Raw genomic sequence first — 14,884 nt, forward strand, 5'->3', positions numbered from 1 at the left:
AAAAGTTAAAATTTAAACCTTATAATTTCATCAAATCTCATAAATAGTTCCTGGTTATCATATGTAAGGAGTATTTAAAATAGTTTTATTAAATCATAGAAACTAAATTATAATTATAAATCACGTAATACAAATTTTCCATTTAACCTTAGATTTGAATTTGAGTTTTTTTGTACCAATGATCCTTTTCAAAGACCTTTTATTTTTTATGACTCATCCCTCACAAATGCATGAATTTTAAGCTTCCGCTTATGTACATCACACTACCACATCCCATTCCCATTGTTCTTAGAATGTATCACGTTATGGATGACTATATTTATGTCAACCTAACGCGATCTCTATTTTTATGTTGTGTTTCTATTATTTTTTTAAAGTTTGTTGTATTTTTGGATAAAAAAAATAAGATCATGAGTTGAGGTTATAAATGTCATTCTTGCTATACGTTAGAATGTGTATGGTTAGTTTGTCATGTTTTCTTTATTTTCTCACATTTTGTTTATTGTGTTTGAATAAAAAAAATTAGAAATCACCATAGACCTACGATAATAAAGAAGTATAAATGGAGTTTGACATAAATAAAAGTTAGAATTTTTTTAAAGAAGTATTGTAATTAATATGTGAGTAGAAAAATCGAACATCAAAACTGATAATATGAACATTATGCCATTTGAACTAAGCTCTTCTCCTTCTTTCGCAAGTTAAAATTATTTATGAGGTGGGTCAGCTATCATAAATCCATAAAAAACGTCTATGAATTTAGTATCGAGTTGCGAGCGTGAGTTTCTCTCAATTCTCGTCAATGGCTTCCATTGTAGGTAGCATGTTCAAAAATCCATAGCAGACTCGCAATGACTCTCTTCAAAATGTTCCGAATTCTAGGGCCCAAACTCCCAAATTCTACCCGGCGCACCGCATTCACCACCACTTTGTTCGACAATCTAGGGTTTCATCGAGACGCTCCATTTACCTCTAAATTCTTCTCATCGCTTCCCGACAAAGGATCGCTTGGAGCTTTGGGCGATGGGGTCTTACAATTACATGGTTTCACAGTTTCATACCTCGTCAATTCATGCGGAATGCCATTACAGACTGCTCTGGAGGTTGCGTCTAAGGTAAATTTCAAAACTCCTAAACAACCTGATTTGGTTCTCTCGCTTCTACGAACACAAGGGTTCACCGAATCTCAGATTTTTAGGATAGTTAAGCATTACCCCCGTTTTTTGTTTTCTAACGCTGATAGAACACTTTTGCCCAAATTTAAATTTCTGCATTCCATTGGGCTTTCCAAGTCGGAATCTATTCAAATTGTTTATTCATGTCCGTGGTTTTTGGGGAGTAGCTTGAAAAACCATATAATTCCAAGTTACAACTACCTTAAATCTGTGCTTGCTGGAGATGAAAAGGTCATTAAATGTCTTAAGCGTTCACCAAGGGCGTTTCTTCAGAATTTACAACATAAAATTGCCCCCAACATTGAATTACTAAAAAAATCTAGAGTTTCTGATGTTTCGATTTCGTTTTTGACTTCGAGTTCCCCTTGTTCAGTATTCCTAAAACATTCCAAATTCTCCAGCATTGTTAACCAAGTTAAGGATATGGGATTTCACCCTTCAAAACACGTGTTTGTTGAGGCCATTAGAGTGCTCTCTAGTATGAGTTCTTCAACCTGGGAAAGAAAAATTGAAGCTTACAGGAAGTATGGTTGGTCAGAGGATCAAACTCTTTTAGCTTTTAAAAAGTATCCTCCATGTCTGGTTATATCTGAGGAGAATATCTATAAGACTATGGACTTTTTTGTGCACAAAATGAGGTTCAAGCCAGAGGATATTGCTACAAACCCCTCTGTGATGATCTATAGTTTGGAGAAGAGGATAATCCCTAGGTGTTCTGTTGTTCAAAGTCTTTATTCAAAAGGTTTATTAAAGAAAAAATTGAGCATTACCAGTATAGTACGTCCTGCAGAAAAGACTTTCTTGGAGAAGTATGTGACCAAATTTGCTGAACATGTTACTTGGTTGTTGCAATTGTATGCTGGAGAGATCAAAGTTTTTTGATGTTTAACTTCAAATTCTTTCTTTTGTCCATGATTCATGCATTGTTATGGGCCATTTACTTGGCAGAACTCTAACATATTAGCTTAATAAGGCTTATGTTTCTTATTGACTTGTGTAATGGTCCCTCAAGTACTCTTGCAGGGTAATATTTTATCTCAATGGTACTTCATGTACAATTTTGAAGCATGTGTACTGGTATTACATTTGTAGCTTAAGACCAATTCCCTTGAATCTATTGTTTTGCTTACTTGTCTGATTTACATTCCTTGCTTCTCTACACCATAACTTCAGTGTCTCGGATTTGATCCAGTGTTCAATAATATGCTTATTTATTTACCTTTTCTTCTCATTTCACTCATAGACTGTTTTTGAATTCGTAACCAAAATTTAGAAACTCCTTAAAAAAAGTTTTGGAAAAATTTCCTTGTCTTAAAATTTGGTTAAAACTATGAAAGTATAATTAATTTTGTTTGTGGTACCACCAATTGGAGGTTGAGAAAGAAAAAGAGAGGGTTTATTTGGAAATTTTTCAACTTTTCTTTCATATTTTTAATGGATTCTGGTTTTAAAAAAACCATTACCAGATTCGTTATCGAAGACCAGTTTCACAAATATCCAACAGAAAACCAAACAGGACCTAAATAATTTATTAATTACAAGATTCTCTAGCATAGATTCAAACAACCTCCTATTTGCACTAAAGTCAATAAGACATGTTTTCTAGGACATACACTATACTCAACATTGATATGAATCAGAACCTAATATTTATGTTTGTTTGATAGCTTATCCACATAAAAGTTAATTTGAGCGTAAACATATAGCTCAATAATTATGACATTTCTACGGTTGATGGAACATAGTTTGACTAATTAAGGCATGTTGCTTCAAATGCAATGTCTATGGTTTGAATATCTTCCGCTGACGCTTTGTGGAGCAAAAAAAACCTTTAGATATAAAAGAAATAGATAATAAGTAGCCAATTAATGATCAACCATAGCTTTTCAAAGTATTAGTTAAACTAAACTAATGTTATTCTATCCAATTAATTATTATATTGTCATTGATCAATACTTTTAATGAACTAATTGCAACTTAATATATCTTTTAATAAATTACTTTATTTTTGGACCTTTAGTTAAACGGTCTCAGAGCCAAAGTATCCTTAGAGCTCGTACATTTGGACCTTTGTAGACCAATGAATGTCAAGGCTCGAGGTGAGTATGAATATTTCATTAGTTTTATTGATGATTATTCAAGGTATGGTCATGTCTACCTACTTCATCACAAGTCTGATTCTCTTGAAAAGTTCAAAGAATATAAGGCAGAAGTTGAGAATGAATTAGGTAAAACAATAAAGACACTTCAATCAGATCGAGGTAGAGAGTATATGGACATACGATTCCAAGACTATTTGATAGAAAACGGGATCCAGTCACAACTCTCTGCACTTAGTACGCCTCGGTAGAACGGTGTATCAGAAAGAAGAAACCGAACCTTATTAAATATGGTTCGCTCTATGATGAGCTATGCTCAATTGCCTGATTTCTTTTGGGGCTATGCACTTGAATCTGTTGTCCATATTTTGAACAACGTTCCCTCTAAAAGTTTTTCAGAAAAACCTTATGAGTTATGGAAAGAGCGTAAAAGTAGTTTACGTCACTTTAGAATTTGGGGTTGCCCAGCACATGTGTTGTTACAAAATCCCAAGAAATTGGAACATCATCAAAGTTATACCTATTTGTAGGTTATCCAAAGGAAACAAGGGGTGGTCTGTTTTATCATCCTCAAGAAAACAAGGTATTTGTATCAACAAACATCACATTCTTAGAGGAAGACCACATTAGAAATCATCAACCACGTAGTAAAATAGTGTTGAAAGAAATTTCAAAAGACGCTACAGATATACCTAGTTCATCTACTAAAGTAGTAGATAAAGCTAGTATTTCTGGTCAGTCACATCCTTCTCAAGAGTTGAGAGTGCCTTGACGTAGTGGGAGAGTTGTTCATCAGCCTGACCGCTATTTGGGTTTAGCCGAAACTCAAATCATCATACCTGATGAGGGCGTAGAGGATCCATTGACCTATAAACAGGCAATGAATGATGTGGACCATGACCAGTGGATAAAAGCTATAGACCTCGAAATGGAGTCAATGTACTTTAATTTAGTTTGAACTCTTGTAGATAAACCAAGCGATGTGAAACCAATTGGTTGCAAATGGATCTACAAGAGAAAATGAGATCAAGCTGGTAAAGTACAGACTTTTAAGGCTCGACTTATGGCAAAAGGTTATACCCAGAGAGAGGGAGTGGACTATGAAGAAACTTTCTCTCCCGTTGCCCTATTGAAGTCGATAAGAATACTCTTATCCATTGCAACTTTTTATGATTATTAAATTTGGCAAATGGATGTCAAGACTGCCTTTTTGAATGACAATCTTGAAGAGAGTATCTATATGGTTCAACCAGAGGGGTTTATAGTTCAGGGTTAAGAACAAAAGGTTCGTAAGCTTGAGAAATCTATTTATGGATTAAAACAAGCTTCTAGATCCTGGAATATAAGGTTTGATACTGCAATCAAATCTTATGGCTTTGAACAGAATGTTGACGAGCCTTGTGTTTACAAAAAGATCGTTAATTCTGTAGTAGTGTTCTTTGTTTTATATATCGATGATATTCTGCTCATTGGGAATGATGTAGGATATCTTACTGACGTCAAGCAATGGCTAGATACACAATTCCAAAAGAAAGATTTAGGAAATGCGCAGTATATTCTTGGGATCCAAATTGTTCGGAATCACAAGAATAGGACACTAGCCATGTCTCAAGCATCTTATATAGACAAAATGTTGTCTAGATATAAAATGCAGAATTCCAAAAAAGGTATGTTGCCTTTCAGACATGGAATTCATCTGTCAAATGAACAATGTCCTAAGACACCTCAAGAAGTTGAGGATATGAGAAATATTCCCTATGCCTCCGCAGTTGGAAGCCTAATGTATGTAATGTTATGTACTAGACCTGACATATGCTACTCAGTAGGGATCGTTAATAGATACTAGTCTAATCCTGGACTTGATCATTGGACTTCTGTTAATAACATCTTAAAGTATCTCAGGAGACCTAGGGACTACATGCTCGTGTATAGTGCTAAGGATCTGATCCTTACTGGATACACTGACTCTGATTTCCAAACTGATAAATATGCTAGAAAGTCTGCATCTGGATTAGTGTTCGCTCTTAACGGAGGAGTGGTAGTATGGAGAAGCGTAAAACAGACCTGTATAGCTGACTCCACAATGGAAGCTGAATACATAGTTGCTTGCGAAGCAGCAAAAGAAGCAGTATGGCTGAGGAAATTCTTGACAGATTTGGAAGTTGTTCCAAATATGTATCTACCCATCACCTTGTATTGTGACAACAGTGGTACAGTTGCAAATTTAAAAGAACCTCGAAGCCATAAATGGGGAAAGCACATTGAACGCAAGTACCACCTTATCTGGGAAATCGTACACCGTGGTGACATTGTAGTGACCCAAATATCTTTTAAGCAAAACATTGTTGATCCTTTTACAAAAACCCTCACGGCTAAAGTTTTTTAGGGTCACCTACAGAGTTTAGGTCTACAGTATTTCTAAACTAGGACAAGTGGGAGATTATGTTGGGCGTGAATGTCCTAGTTTATTGTATTCATATGTTTATTGTACTCATATGTAATATTAATTTCTCACAGTTAAATTCAGCATTGTTTGATCCTACTAGGAATTTTAGTCCAAGTGGGAGTTTATTGGATTTTATGTCCTAAAACTCGTAGTTTATTATATCATATTCTTGTTCAATAAAGTTGTTATTGAAAATCTTTAGTAAAATTAAATTCTATATTCATGAATCCAATAAACTAAGGATCCAGAGCTATTAAGTTTAAGTTTGAACTTTATGTAGTGACATAAATGTGGATCAAGTTCAAATCTATAGCTAAAATGGTCTATAGTGTATGAATAAGATTGGGCGCCTTATTCTAGGGACACTATGGATGCGGCCCATTTTGTAGTTAGTACAAACGATGTGATCCTAAACCGTTCATGTGGAGATATGAAAATGGGGGCATCCTATGTAAAGATTTTACATAAGATTGAACCATGAAATAATCACTTTTTTACATTTTAAATGTCATTTAATGTATAAAATTGACTATTTCATTAATTGATGACCTAGGTAACTTAATCTTAATCCTGAGCTAACTATGAACTCCTGTTCACTCGGAATTATCCTTTGATCTGCATAGGTGAGGGCAGCTCATTATCGCTGGTCCAATAAGCCTCCCATTTCAGGGGTAAGATCAGGTGGATAGCTGGGAACGTAGGGTGCAAGACAGAATTCACTTCTACCCGTTATAGGGATAGTAGATAGGTTGTTCCCTTTAGTATTGAACAAGGGGCCCCACCCTTTCCTTGGCCCGAGAGGGGTTCAGTTTATAGGTTGGACCTTAAACCAATTGTTCATTAGAGGATCAGTGGAACTTAAGGAATAAGATGTAGTCTCGAGGGTTTTTATGACCCAGCCGAGATTACGAACAACCTATGAAGGATTAACTTACTAATCATGGTTATATCATATGGACACAAATATATCTATAATGAGAGGAGTGCAACTACGGGATTATAGTGGAATGACCCGTGAGTTAACGAATATTGATTAGCTCCATCTAAAGAGTTTAGACAGCTAATCTCGGATCGTTGGAGCCCATGATCTATAGGTCCATTAGGTTCCCTTACTAGCTCATATGGAATAAATCTATAACAATATGATAGAATAATTTGAATTGTTTGAATTAGGTGAAGAGAGAGAAACCGACAAGTATATGTGATATAGTGGTCGATTTTTCAGTTTAGAGAAACAGCTTTAATATTTAAATGTGATTTAAATATCAAGAATATGAATACGTTCATATTTGGAAGCTCGAAAATAATAGAAATGGTCAAAGATGTAAAAAGTCAAAGAGTTGACGTTTGACTTTAAAAAGTCAAATTTTGACTGACCTTATATTCAAATGTGATTTGAATTTCGAGGAAATGAATGCGGATTCATGCTCGGGAGGTCAAAAATAGTCAACACGAAAAAAATCATAAAAAGTCAAAATGTTGACTTTTCGGTCAAAGTTTGACTTTAACAAAATGACAATTTTGCCTTTTGACTAAAGTTAGTGGGAAAATCCAAACTTTTGTTGGATAATTCTACTAACAAAATAGTGGGCTAGGTGTTGGCTTATAGTGGAGACATCAAGCCCACTTAGATAGTGGATTTTGAGGTGTTGGGTTTTTATGAATTTGTTTCATACAATTTTGCATGGCTTTTTTCTATAAATTTGGGTTTTCAATTTGGAAAAAAGACTTTTGACATTATGCCAAAATTGATTTCTAAATTTAGGCTGGAAAAAATCTCTGTTTTTGAGAAAAATTCAAAATTCAAACCCAACCTAAAAATCCATCTTCTTCTATTTTCATCTCTTTCTCTCTTTCGGGTTCTTCATCCATCGGGTCCCACAACCCAGTTCTGAGTCCAGAGGATAGTAGGTCGGCTCTAGTGGTTTTCCGGTTCGTGTTCGAGTAGATAGAAGAGTTTTGGGAGCTTCAAAGATAATATTTGAAAAAAATCCTAATTAATTAATTTAGGGTTGTATGATTAATTTGTGCAATTAGAGTAAAATTGATCCTCATTTCTCCTGCGTATGCCTATTTTTCCATCCAGAATAATAATGTAATTATTATTTTTATAAATTCAAAGTAGTTATACACAAAACCACGGGTAACAAACGGACTTTTCAAAGAACTATTATTGGATCATTATTACTGTACATTCAATTTTAAAACCACAAAACGAGCTGACTATTTAACTAAAAAAAAATAAAAATTTTATAAATAAATAAACCATAACACCAAAACAAAATTTAGTTCAAAATTGCTAAAAGTTGATAAAAATAAACAAATAAATAAAATTTTTAAATTTAAAACTACTAAGTTCAATAGCTCTCTTTTCCCAAAAAAAAAAAAAAAAAAAAAAAAAAAAAAATCAATATTTCTTAAAAAAGATAATGAAATTTGGCGGAAGTGATTCTCTAGTCAAATATCGCACTTTCAATAGGGCTCCTCATCAAGTGCCTAGTATAATCTTGTGTCTATCTGAAAACATTTTGATGCAACGGAAAAGGTATTTAGGCCAAATCCGTGGCCAAACAAGAGAAATTCATCCCTTAAGATGAGAGAAACTCTCCTAGAACATAAATTTTATATTGAAATGGATGATCATGAAGGGAAAACCATTGAAGATTTACGTAGCGGAATACGAGGATCGGTCCCAATTTTCGTTTTCCACATAATTTACAAAAATTACAGAATTAAAAGAAAGATTATGCATTTAATTTAAACTTACAGCATGCTTTTCTAGAGAAAAAGGGAAAGGAAAAAATTCCTTTGAATAACGAATTTCTTCAAGAACACCCTCGATCAAGATTACGATCTGGAAACCCAATTAGGACATCACCAAACTGAAACCTCTGATATTCTTCTTAGGGTTTGAGAATGACAGGAGAAACTAAGATGATGCATTTAATTAAACAAAACATACAACATGCTTGAGAAACTAAGAAGAGAAAAAGGGAATAGAAGACTTACACTTGAAGAATAAAATCTTCACGATTCCTCTTCACTGACTACTATAAAAGCAACCTCAGTATTCTCTGGATGCCAGGAGGAGTGAGCTTCGACTATTTTGGTGAGGAAGGGATTGAGAGAGGATAAGAGATGAAGAGCCTTAGATCTCAGAACACCCACTGTGAGCTTTTTCTGTATGTTTCTTTTCTTCATCACACAGAGAAGAAGAAAGTGTGTAACTGACCCACTTACATGATTTAGAGAGAAAGAGGGGGAAGGGAATTACAACTCCTTCCCAAATAATATTAATTCAAAATTAAATAAATTAAATTAAATTAAATTAAATTATTTAATATATATTCATATGATAACTACCTTATCATATAATATATATTAAACTATATGTTATATCAAATATAACATACCATTCTCTCATCAATGACTTTTAACATAAATCACATTTATATTAATTTTAACCATATGAATCCAATTCATATAATTAATATTTGAATCATATTCAAATATTTATTTTCTCTCATAAATACTTAATATTTTAATATGTCAAATACATTATAGTAATTATATCATATATAATTAAATTAAATTAATTATATCACATATAATTAATTCTCTCAATTAATTTGAACAATTCAAATTAATCCAAAAACTAATTCTCATTAAAACTCATTGAGATACTGACGAGACCTCATGGACCTGTAGCTTGAAGGTCCAACGATACGTGAATAATTAATTAAACTTAATTTAAATTATTCACCATCTGATTCACCATCCGTTAACTGGTGAACACTCCACTAAAGACCGTCAGTTTCACTCTTCGCACTACAGATATATTTCTATATCCATTGGACATAATCAATCAACAATACGATGACCCTTCACAAATTGCTCGTAAGTACAGCTAGACCAAAAATACTGTTTTGCCCTTGTAGTTACATCTAACTCCTTAAGTACCACTGATCCCTCTAATGAATAATAAATCATAGTCCAACTATGATCGAACCCCTCTCGGGCCAAGAGAGTGTGTGGTGCCACATTGTTCAATCCCCGTAATCAGCCCTTAAGGAAGCAATTTATCTATTAACCCCGACGTTGGGGAAGGAGTGAATTCCTTCTTGTGTCTATGTTCCCAGCTCTCCAATCAGACGAATCCCTAAAATGGTAGGCTTGTTGAGTCGGTGATCTGGCCACTCTCATCCATACAAATCAAAGGACCACCTTCATAGGCAGGAGTTCACAACTCACTTAGGATTCAAGTCATATTACCTATGGTCATCGTGGTGGAATGTAAGTCTCTATTACGAACGACATTATATAATGAGACTAAACATTTCGTGGTCCTGTCTTATACAAACTCATTTGTATAGAATATCCCCGCTCACATGTCTCAATAATGATCAGGTTCAGATCATTTGTGGCATTTTACAACAATTGTACAAAACGAGCAATACTCGCAATGTCACCAGAATAAGGTATCCAGTCTTATCCATCTACTACAGACCATTTAGGTTATCACTTAAACATGATCCACCCGTATGTCTCTACATACATGTTTAAGCTACAAGATAACTTTGGATGTAAGTTTATTGGTTTGTGGTTAATGCAACTAATTTTGAAATAAAACATCAAATATTTTATTACATAAATAAAATGTTTGTATATTACAATTACAAACTATAGAATTCTACGAGATTTAGGGATCAACCCCAATAGTACCAAGATGTACCAAGACTTAAAGCATTTCTACTGGTAGAATACATTAAAAGAGAGATGACTGAGTTTGTCAGGAAGTGCTTGGTGTGCCAGCAAGTGAAAGCCTCGAGGCAGAAACCAGTAGGCTTGTTGCAGCCTTTAAGTGTACCATAGAGGAAGTGGGAGAACGTGTCTATGGACTTCATCATGGGGTTGCCCCGAACAGTAAAGGGTTTTACTATGATTTGGGTTGTAGTAGACAAGCTCACTAAGCTAGCACATTTCATACCAGGGAAGTCTACCTTTTCAATAAATAAGTGGGCACAAATATACATGAAGGAGGTGGTGAGACTATACGAAGTACCTGTGTCCATCATGTCGGACAGAGACCTTCATTTTACATCCAACTTTTGGAATAGTCTTCAATCAGCATTGGGTACTCGAGTGGATTTTAGTGCAGCTTTTCACCCACAGACTGAGGCAAACAAAACGTTTGAACAAGCTATTGGAGGATATGTTGCGTGCCTGTGCCATAGAGTTCTCAGGAAGTTGGTACTCTCACCTGCATTTGATGGAGTTTGCATATAATAACAGTTACCAAGTCACCATCGACATGTCGCCATTTGAGGCCCTATATGGAAAGAGTTATAAGTCTCCGATATGTTGGGATGAGGTTGGTGAGAGGAAGTTGCTAGGACCTGAGTTAGTACAAACCACGAATGAGGTAATACATAAGATTAAAGCTCGTATGCAAATAGATCAGAGCAAACAGAAAAGTTATATAGACGTTAGGAGTAAAGATCTAGAGTTTAAGATTGGTGATAAAGTGTTCTCAAAAGTGGCACCTATTAAAGGTGTTCTGAGGTTTGGAAGAAAGGGAAAGCTAAGTCCACGATTTAATAGGCCTTTCGAGGTTTTGGAACGACTTGGTCCTTTAGCTTATCAGTTAGTGTTGCCACCATCACTCTCTTCAGTTCATGGTGTTGTCCATGTTTCGATGCTGAGGAAGTATGTAATAGATCCATCACATGTAGTGGCCTGTGAACCATTACAGTTGAATGAGAACTTGAGTTATGAAGAGAAGCCTATAAGAATCCTCGCCAGGGAGGTGAAGACATTATGCAACCGGGAGATAGCACTTGTGAAAGTTCTGTGGCATAATCACCAGTTCGAGGAGGCTACTTGGGAGCGAGAGGATGAGGTGAGGGTGTAGCTGTCTCTTATACACATCTAGATGTGTATAAGAGACAGGTCTTTGGGAAAATGTTTTTGTGAAAGTTCTGTGGCATAATCACCAGTTCGAGGAGGCTACTTGGGAGCGAGAGGATGAGGTGAGAGCCCAATACCTAGAGCTTTTTCAGGAATGAGCTTTCGAGGACGAAAGTTCTTAAGGATGAAAGATTGTAACATCTCGAGTGTTTGTAATTTAAATTCAATAATTTTGTAATATTTGAGGACTTTTTGTTATTTTGAATTTTTTTTAAAAGGAAATTTTGGATTTTATGTCGCATTAATTTGATTTTTAAGTTAATGAAAAAATTGAAGTTATATTGGGAGAATTATTTTAATTTTGAAATTTGGTTTTGAAGAGGAAGAGGAAAGGATTCTAAATATATATATTTGTGTATTGAAGGAAAGAATGAAATGAGATAAAATAAAATAAAATAAAGTATAGAGAATAAAATAAAATTATTTATTTTTTAAACTAAAAACTAAATAAAATAAAAACCTTTCATTTTTTCTTTTGAAAAAGAAAATCTCTCCCTTCCTCGTGAATCCCTCACGTGACCCCCTCCTCCCCCCTCGAAACCTCTCAGTTGCCAACCCTCCCACTCATCAGTCGCCCTTGGCCGCGCGCCACTTATCGTCCTCCCTTTGCACTACCGCTTGTTCCTTCGCCCAGCAGTTCGCGTCGCCGCTCGCCTCTAGCCAGCCTCTCTTGCCTTCGTTTGCGCTGCCCACACCTTCTGTTCACCGCCAATCGCTACACGTCCATGTCGCTACTTGACGTGTAGATCAATTGTCGCTGCCGATCGATCTCTCCCTCTCTCCCCATCGCCACCGGTAGATCAACTTAAATCCAGTCGTCGATCTCTCTCTCACGCTTCTTTGTCCGTCCAGCCGTTGATGGTCTACTGCGTAGATTTCGGTCACCCTTGTTTTGTCGAAGTTTGGATTTGGGGTAAGATCCATTTTGTTTGGTTGAGTTTCTTGAATAATTATGGGACGCCCACTAAATTTTGAATTTGATTTGTCCATATTTATCATGGTTTAATCTTAGAGCAAGATTTGGAAGGAAGGACGCTGCTGTCTGTTTGGTTCGATACAAGAGTGAGCAAGAATTTGGTAATGTTTGTGGTCCTTGTTCTTAGTTTCTGGGCACCCACTAATTATTGAATTAAATGTTGGCTTAATTTTGGTATTTTGAATGTTCTAAGTCATCATCTGTTGGAATTAGAATCTGACTAAAAGGAGATTTTGGAGTTGAAATCTTGGGAGTGTTTATTGATCAAGTTTCATTTGGGTAATTTTATTCTGTTGGGGTTGATGCCCTAAAGTCTCGTGTCCTGTAGTTTGAAAACAGTTTGTACAAACGCTTGTGTTGTATAATATATGATATTTTACTCCACTTCTTGATTTTGCTCAGTTGTTTGTTTTATTTGCTTTACCACAAACCAATAAACCTAAAATCTCTGGTTATCTGTACGTAACTTAAGCATGTATGTGGTGACATGCAAGTGGATCATGTCTTAAGTGATAACCAAAATGGTCTGTAGTATATGGATATAGGAGGGAAACCTTATCCTGGTAATTCTACAGATGCAGCCCGCTTTGTGGAATGGTCACAAGTGTTGTGACTTATCACAGATGGTCTAATCCTAATCATTTGTGTAGGGGACATGCGAGCGGGGGCGTCCTATACAAAGAGTTTGTATAAGACCTGACCACGAAGTATTAATGTCTTGTTATATAACAACATTCGTGACAGAGACTTCACTTCACTAGGATGACCATAGGTAACATGACCTCAATCTTGAGTGACTTGGAAACTTCTGCCATTGAGGGTGGTCCTTTGATTTGTATGGGTGCGAGTGGCCAGGTCATCGACTCAAACCTACCATTTTGGGGATTCGTCTGATTTGGGAGCTGAGAACTCAGCTACACAAGATGGAATTCACTCATTCCCTGAAGCTGAGGCAAGTAGATAGATAGCTCTCTTAAGGGCTGATTTCAGGGCTTGAACGATGTGGCGCCACATACCTTCTCTTGGCTCGAGAGGTGTTCACACATAGTTGAACTATGTTGTATTGTGCATTAAAGGAATCAGTGGTACTTAAGGAGTGAGATGTAACTATAGGGGCAAAACGGTAAATTGGCTCAATTGTACTTACGAGCATCTGTGAAGGGTCATCGTACTCATGATTGGTTATATCTGATGGACACAGAAATATATCTGTGGTGAGAAGAGTTCAGATGTTGGTTTTTAATGGAATGCCTGACAATTAACAGATGGTGGATCTCGTGGCTAAAGAGTTTAGTCAGCTATTCACGTACCGTTGGAGCTTCGAGCCACAGGTCCATAAGGTCCCCTAGGTAGCTTGGATAAAGTCGAGAATCAGTTTTTGGGTCAGTTTGAAATGTTCAAATTGACAAGAGGGAGTTCGATTATATATGATATAATTGAACTGGTTATTTATATATGATATAATTGATTAAATGTATGAGATACATTATTTTGGAGGAAGTTAGATATAAATATGATTTATATCAAGTAGAGGAAAAATTACTATAGTAGATATATGATATCAAACTATAGGTTAAGAATATAATATGATTATATTCATTTATTAATTAATTAGTTGGTTATATGATAATTGATTGGAAATTTCTCCTGAATCGTGTGATAATAGGAAAATCAATTTCGGTTATTGTAACTGAGGAATAAAATGAAAATTGGTTTCATTTTGCAAAGAGTTCGAAAAAATTGCTTACGATGTGAAAACTTCACGATCCCTTAGTTGAGAGCCTATGTGATAGCGCCTATCGCCTAAACTATCGCACGCGTTCTCAATTGAATCCCGGCCCCACTAACCAATTAATTACGTTACGACTACTGAACAAACTTGGTTGACGAACATGGTTTATGCGCCGCTAATGTAGCGGCTTGTCGAGCATTTGACAAACTCACACCATCCATTTCAAATGGGATTTGTCCCGTGGACACACGAGCAATCCAACCCGTAGGATTTCCTTTTCCTCTTCCCATTCTGACTTCTGTAGGTTTCCCGGTAATAGGGAGATCTGCGAGAACTCTTACCCATATTTTACCATTTCTTCGGAATTGTCCGCTCATAGCACGATGGAATTGTCCGATTATAGCCCGACGCGCTGCTTCAATGGCTCGATATGAAAGACGACCAGCTCTACAACTTTTAGTGCCATATCTTCCAAAACCAAGTTGTGTA

The 14,884-nt window shown here is 35.8% G+C and overlaps 1 protein-coding gene across 2 annotated transcripts in view; it reads left to right on the forward strand.

Moving 5' to 3' along the window:
- The first annotated feature begins 749 nt into the window (after nt 1-749).
- Nucleotides 750-14,884, forward strand: part of LOC120078689 — a 16,004-nt gene continuing 1,869 nt past the window's right edge. The window contains exons 1-2 of one of the 2 annotated variants that reach the window (XM_039032989.1): nt 750-1,115; nt 3,196-3,274. In XM_039032989.1, the coding sequence (XP_038888917.1) occupies nt 852-1,115; nt 3,196-3,274 (343 nt within the window). In that variant the 5' untranslated portion in view covers nt 750-851. Of the gene's footprint in view, nt 1,116-1,576; nt 2,320-3,195; nt 3,275-14,884 lie in introns of those variants that run through there. The other variant, XM_039032988.1, reaches the window with a different exon arrangement.

Source organism: Benincasa hispida, chromosome 5 (genome assembly GCF_009727055.1).
Source record: "Benincasa hispida cultivar B227 chromosome 5, ASM972705v1, whole genome shotgun sequence".
Taxonomy (NCBI): Eukaryota; Viridiplantae; Streptophyta; class Magnoliopsida; order Cucurbitales; family Cucurbitaceae; genus Benincasa; species Benincasa hispida.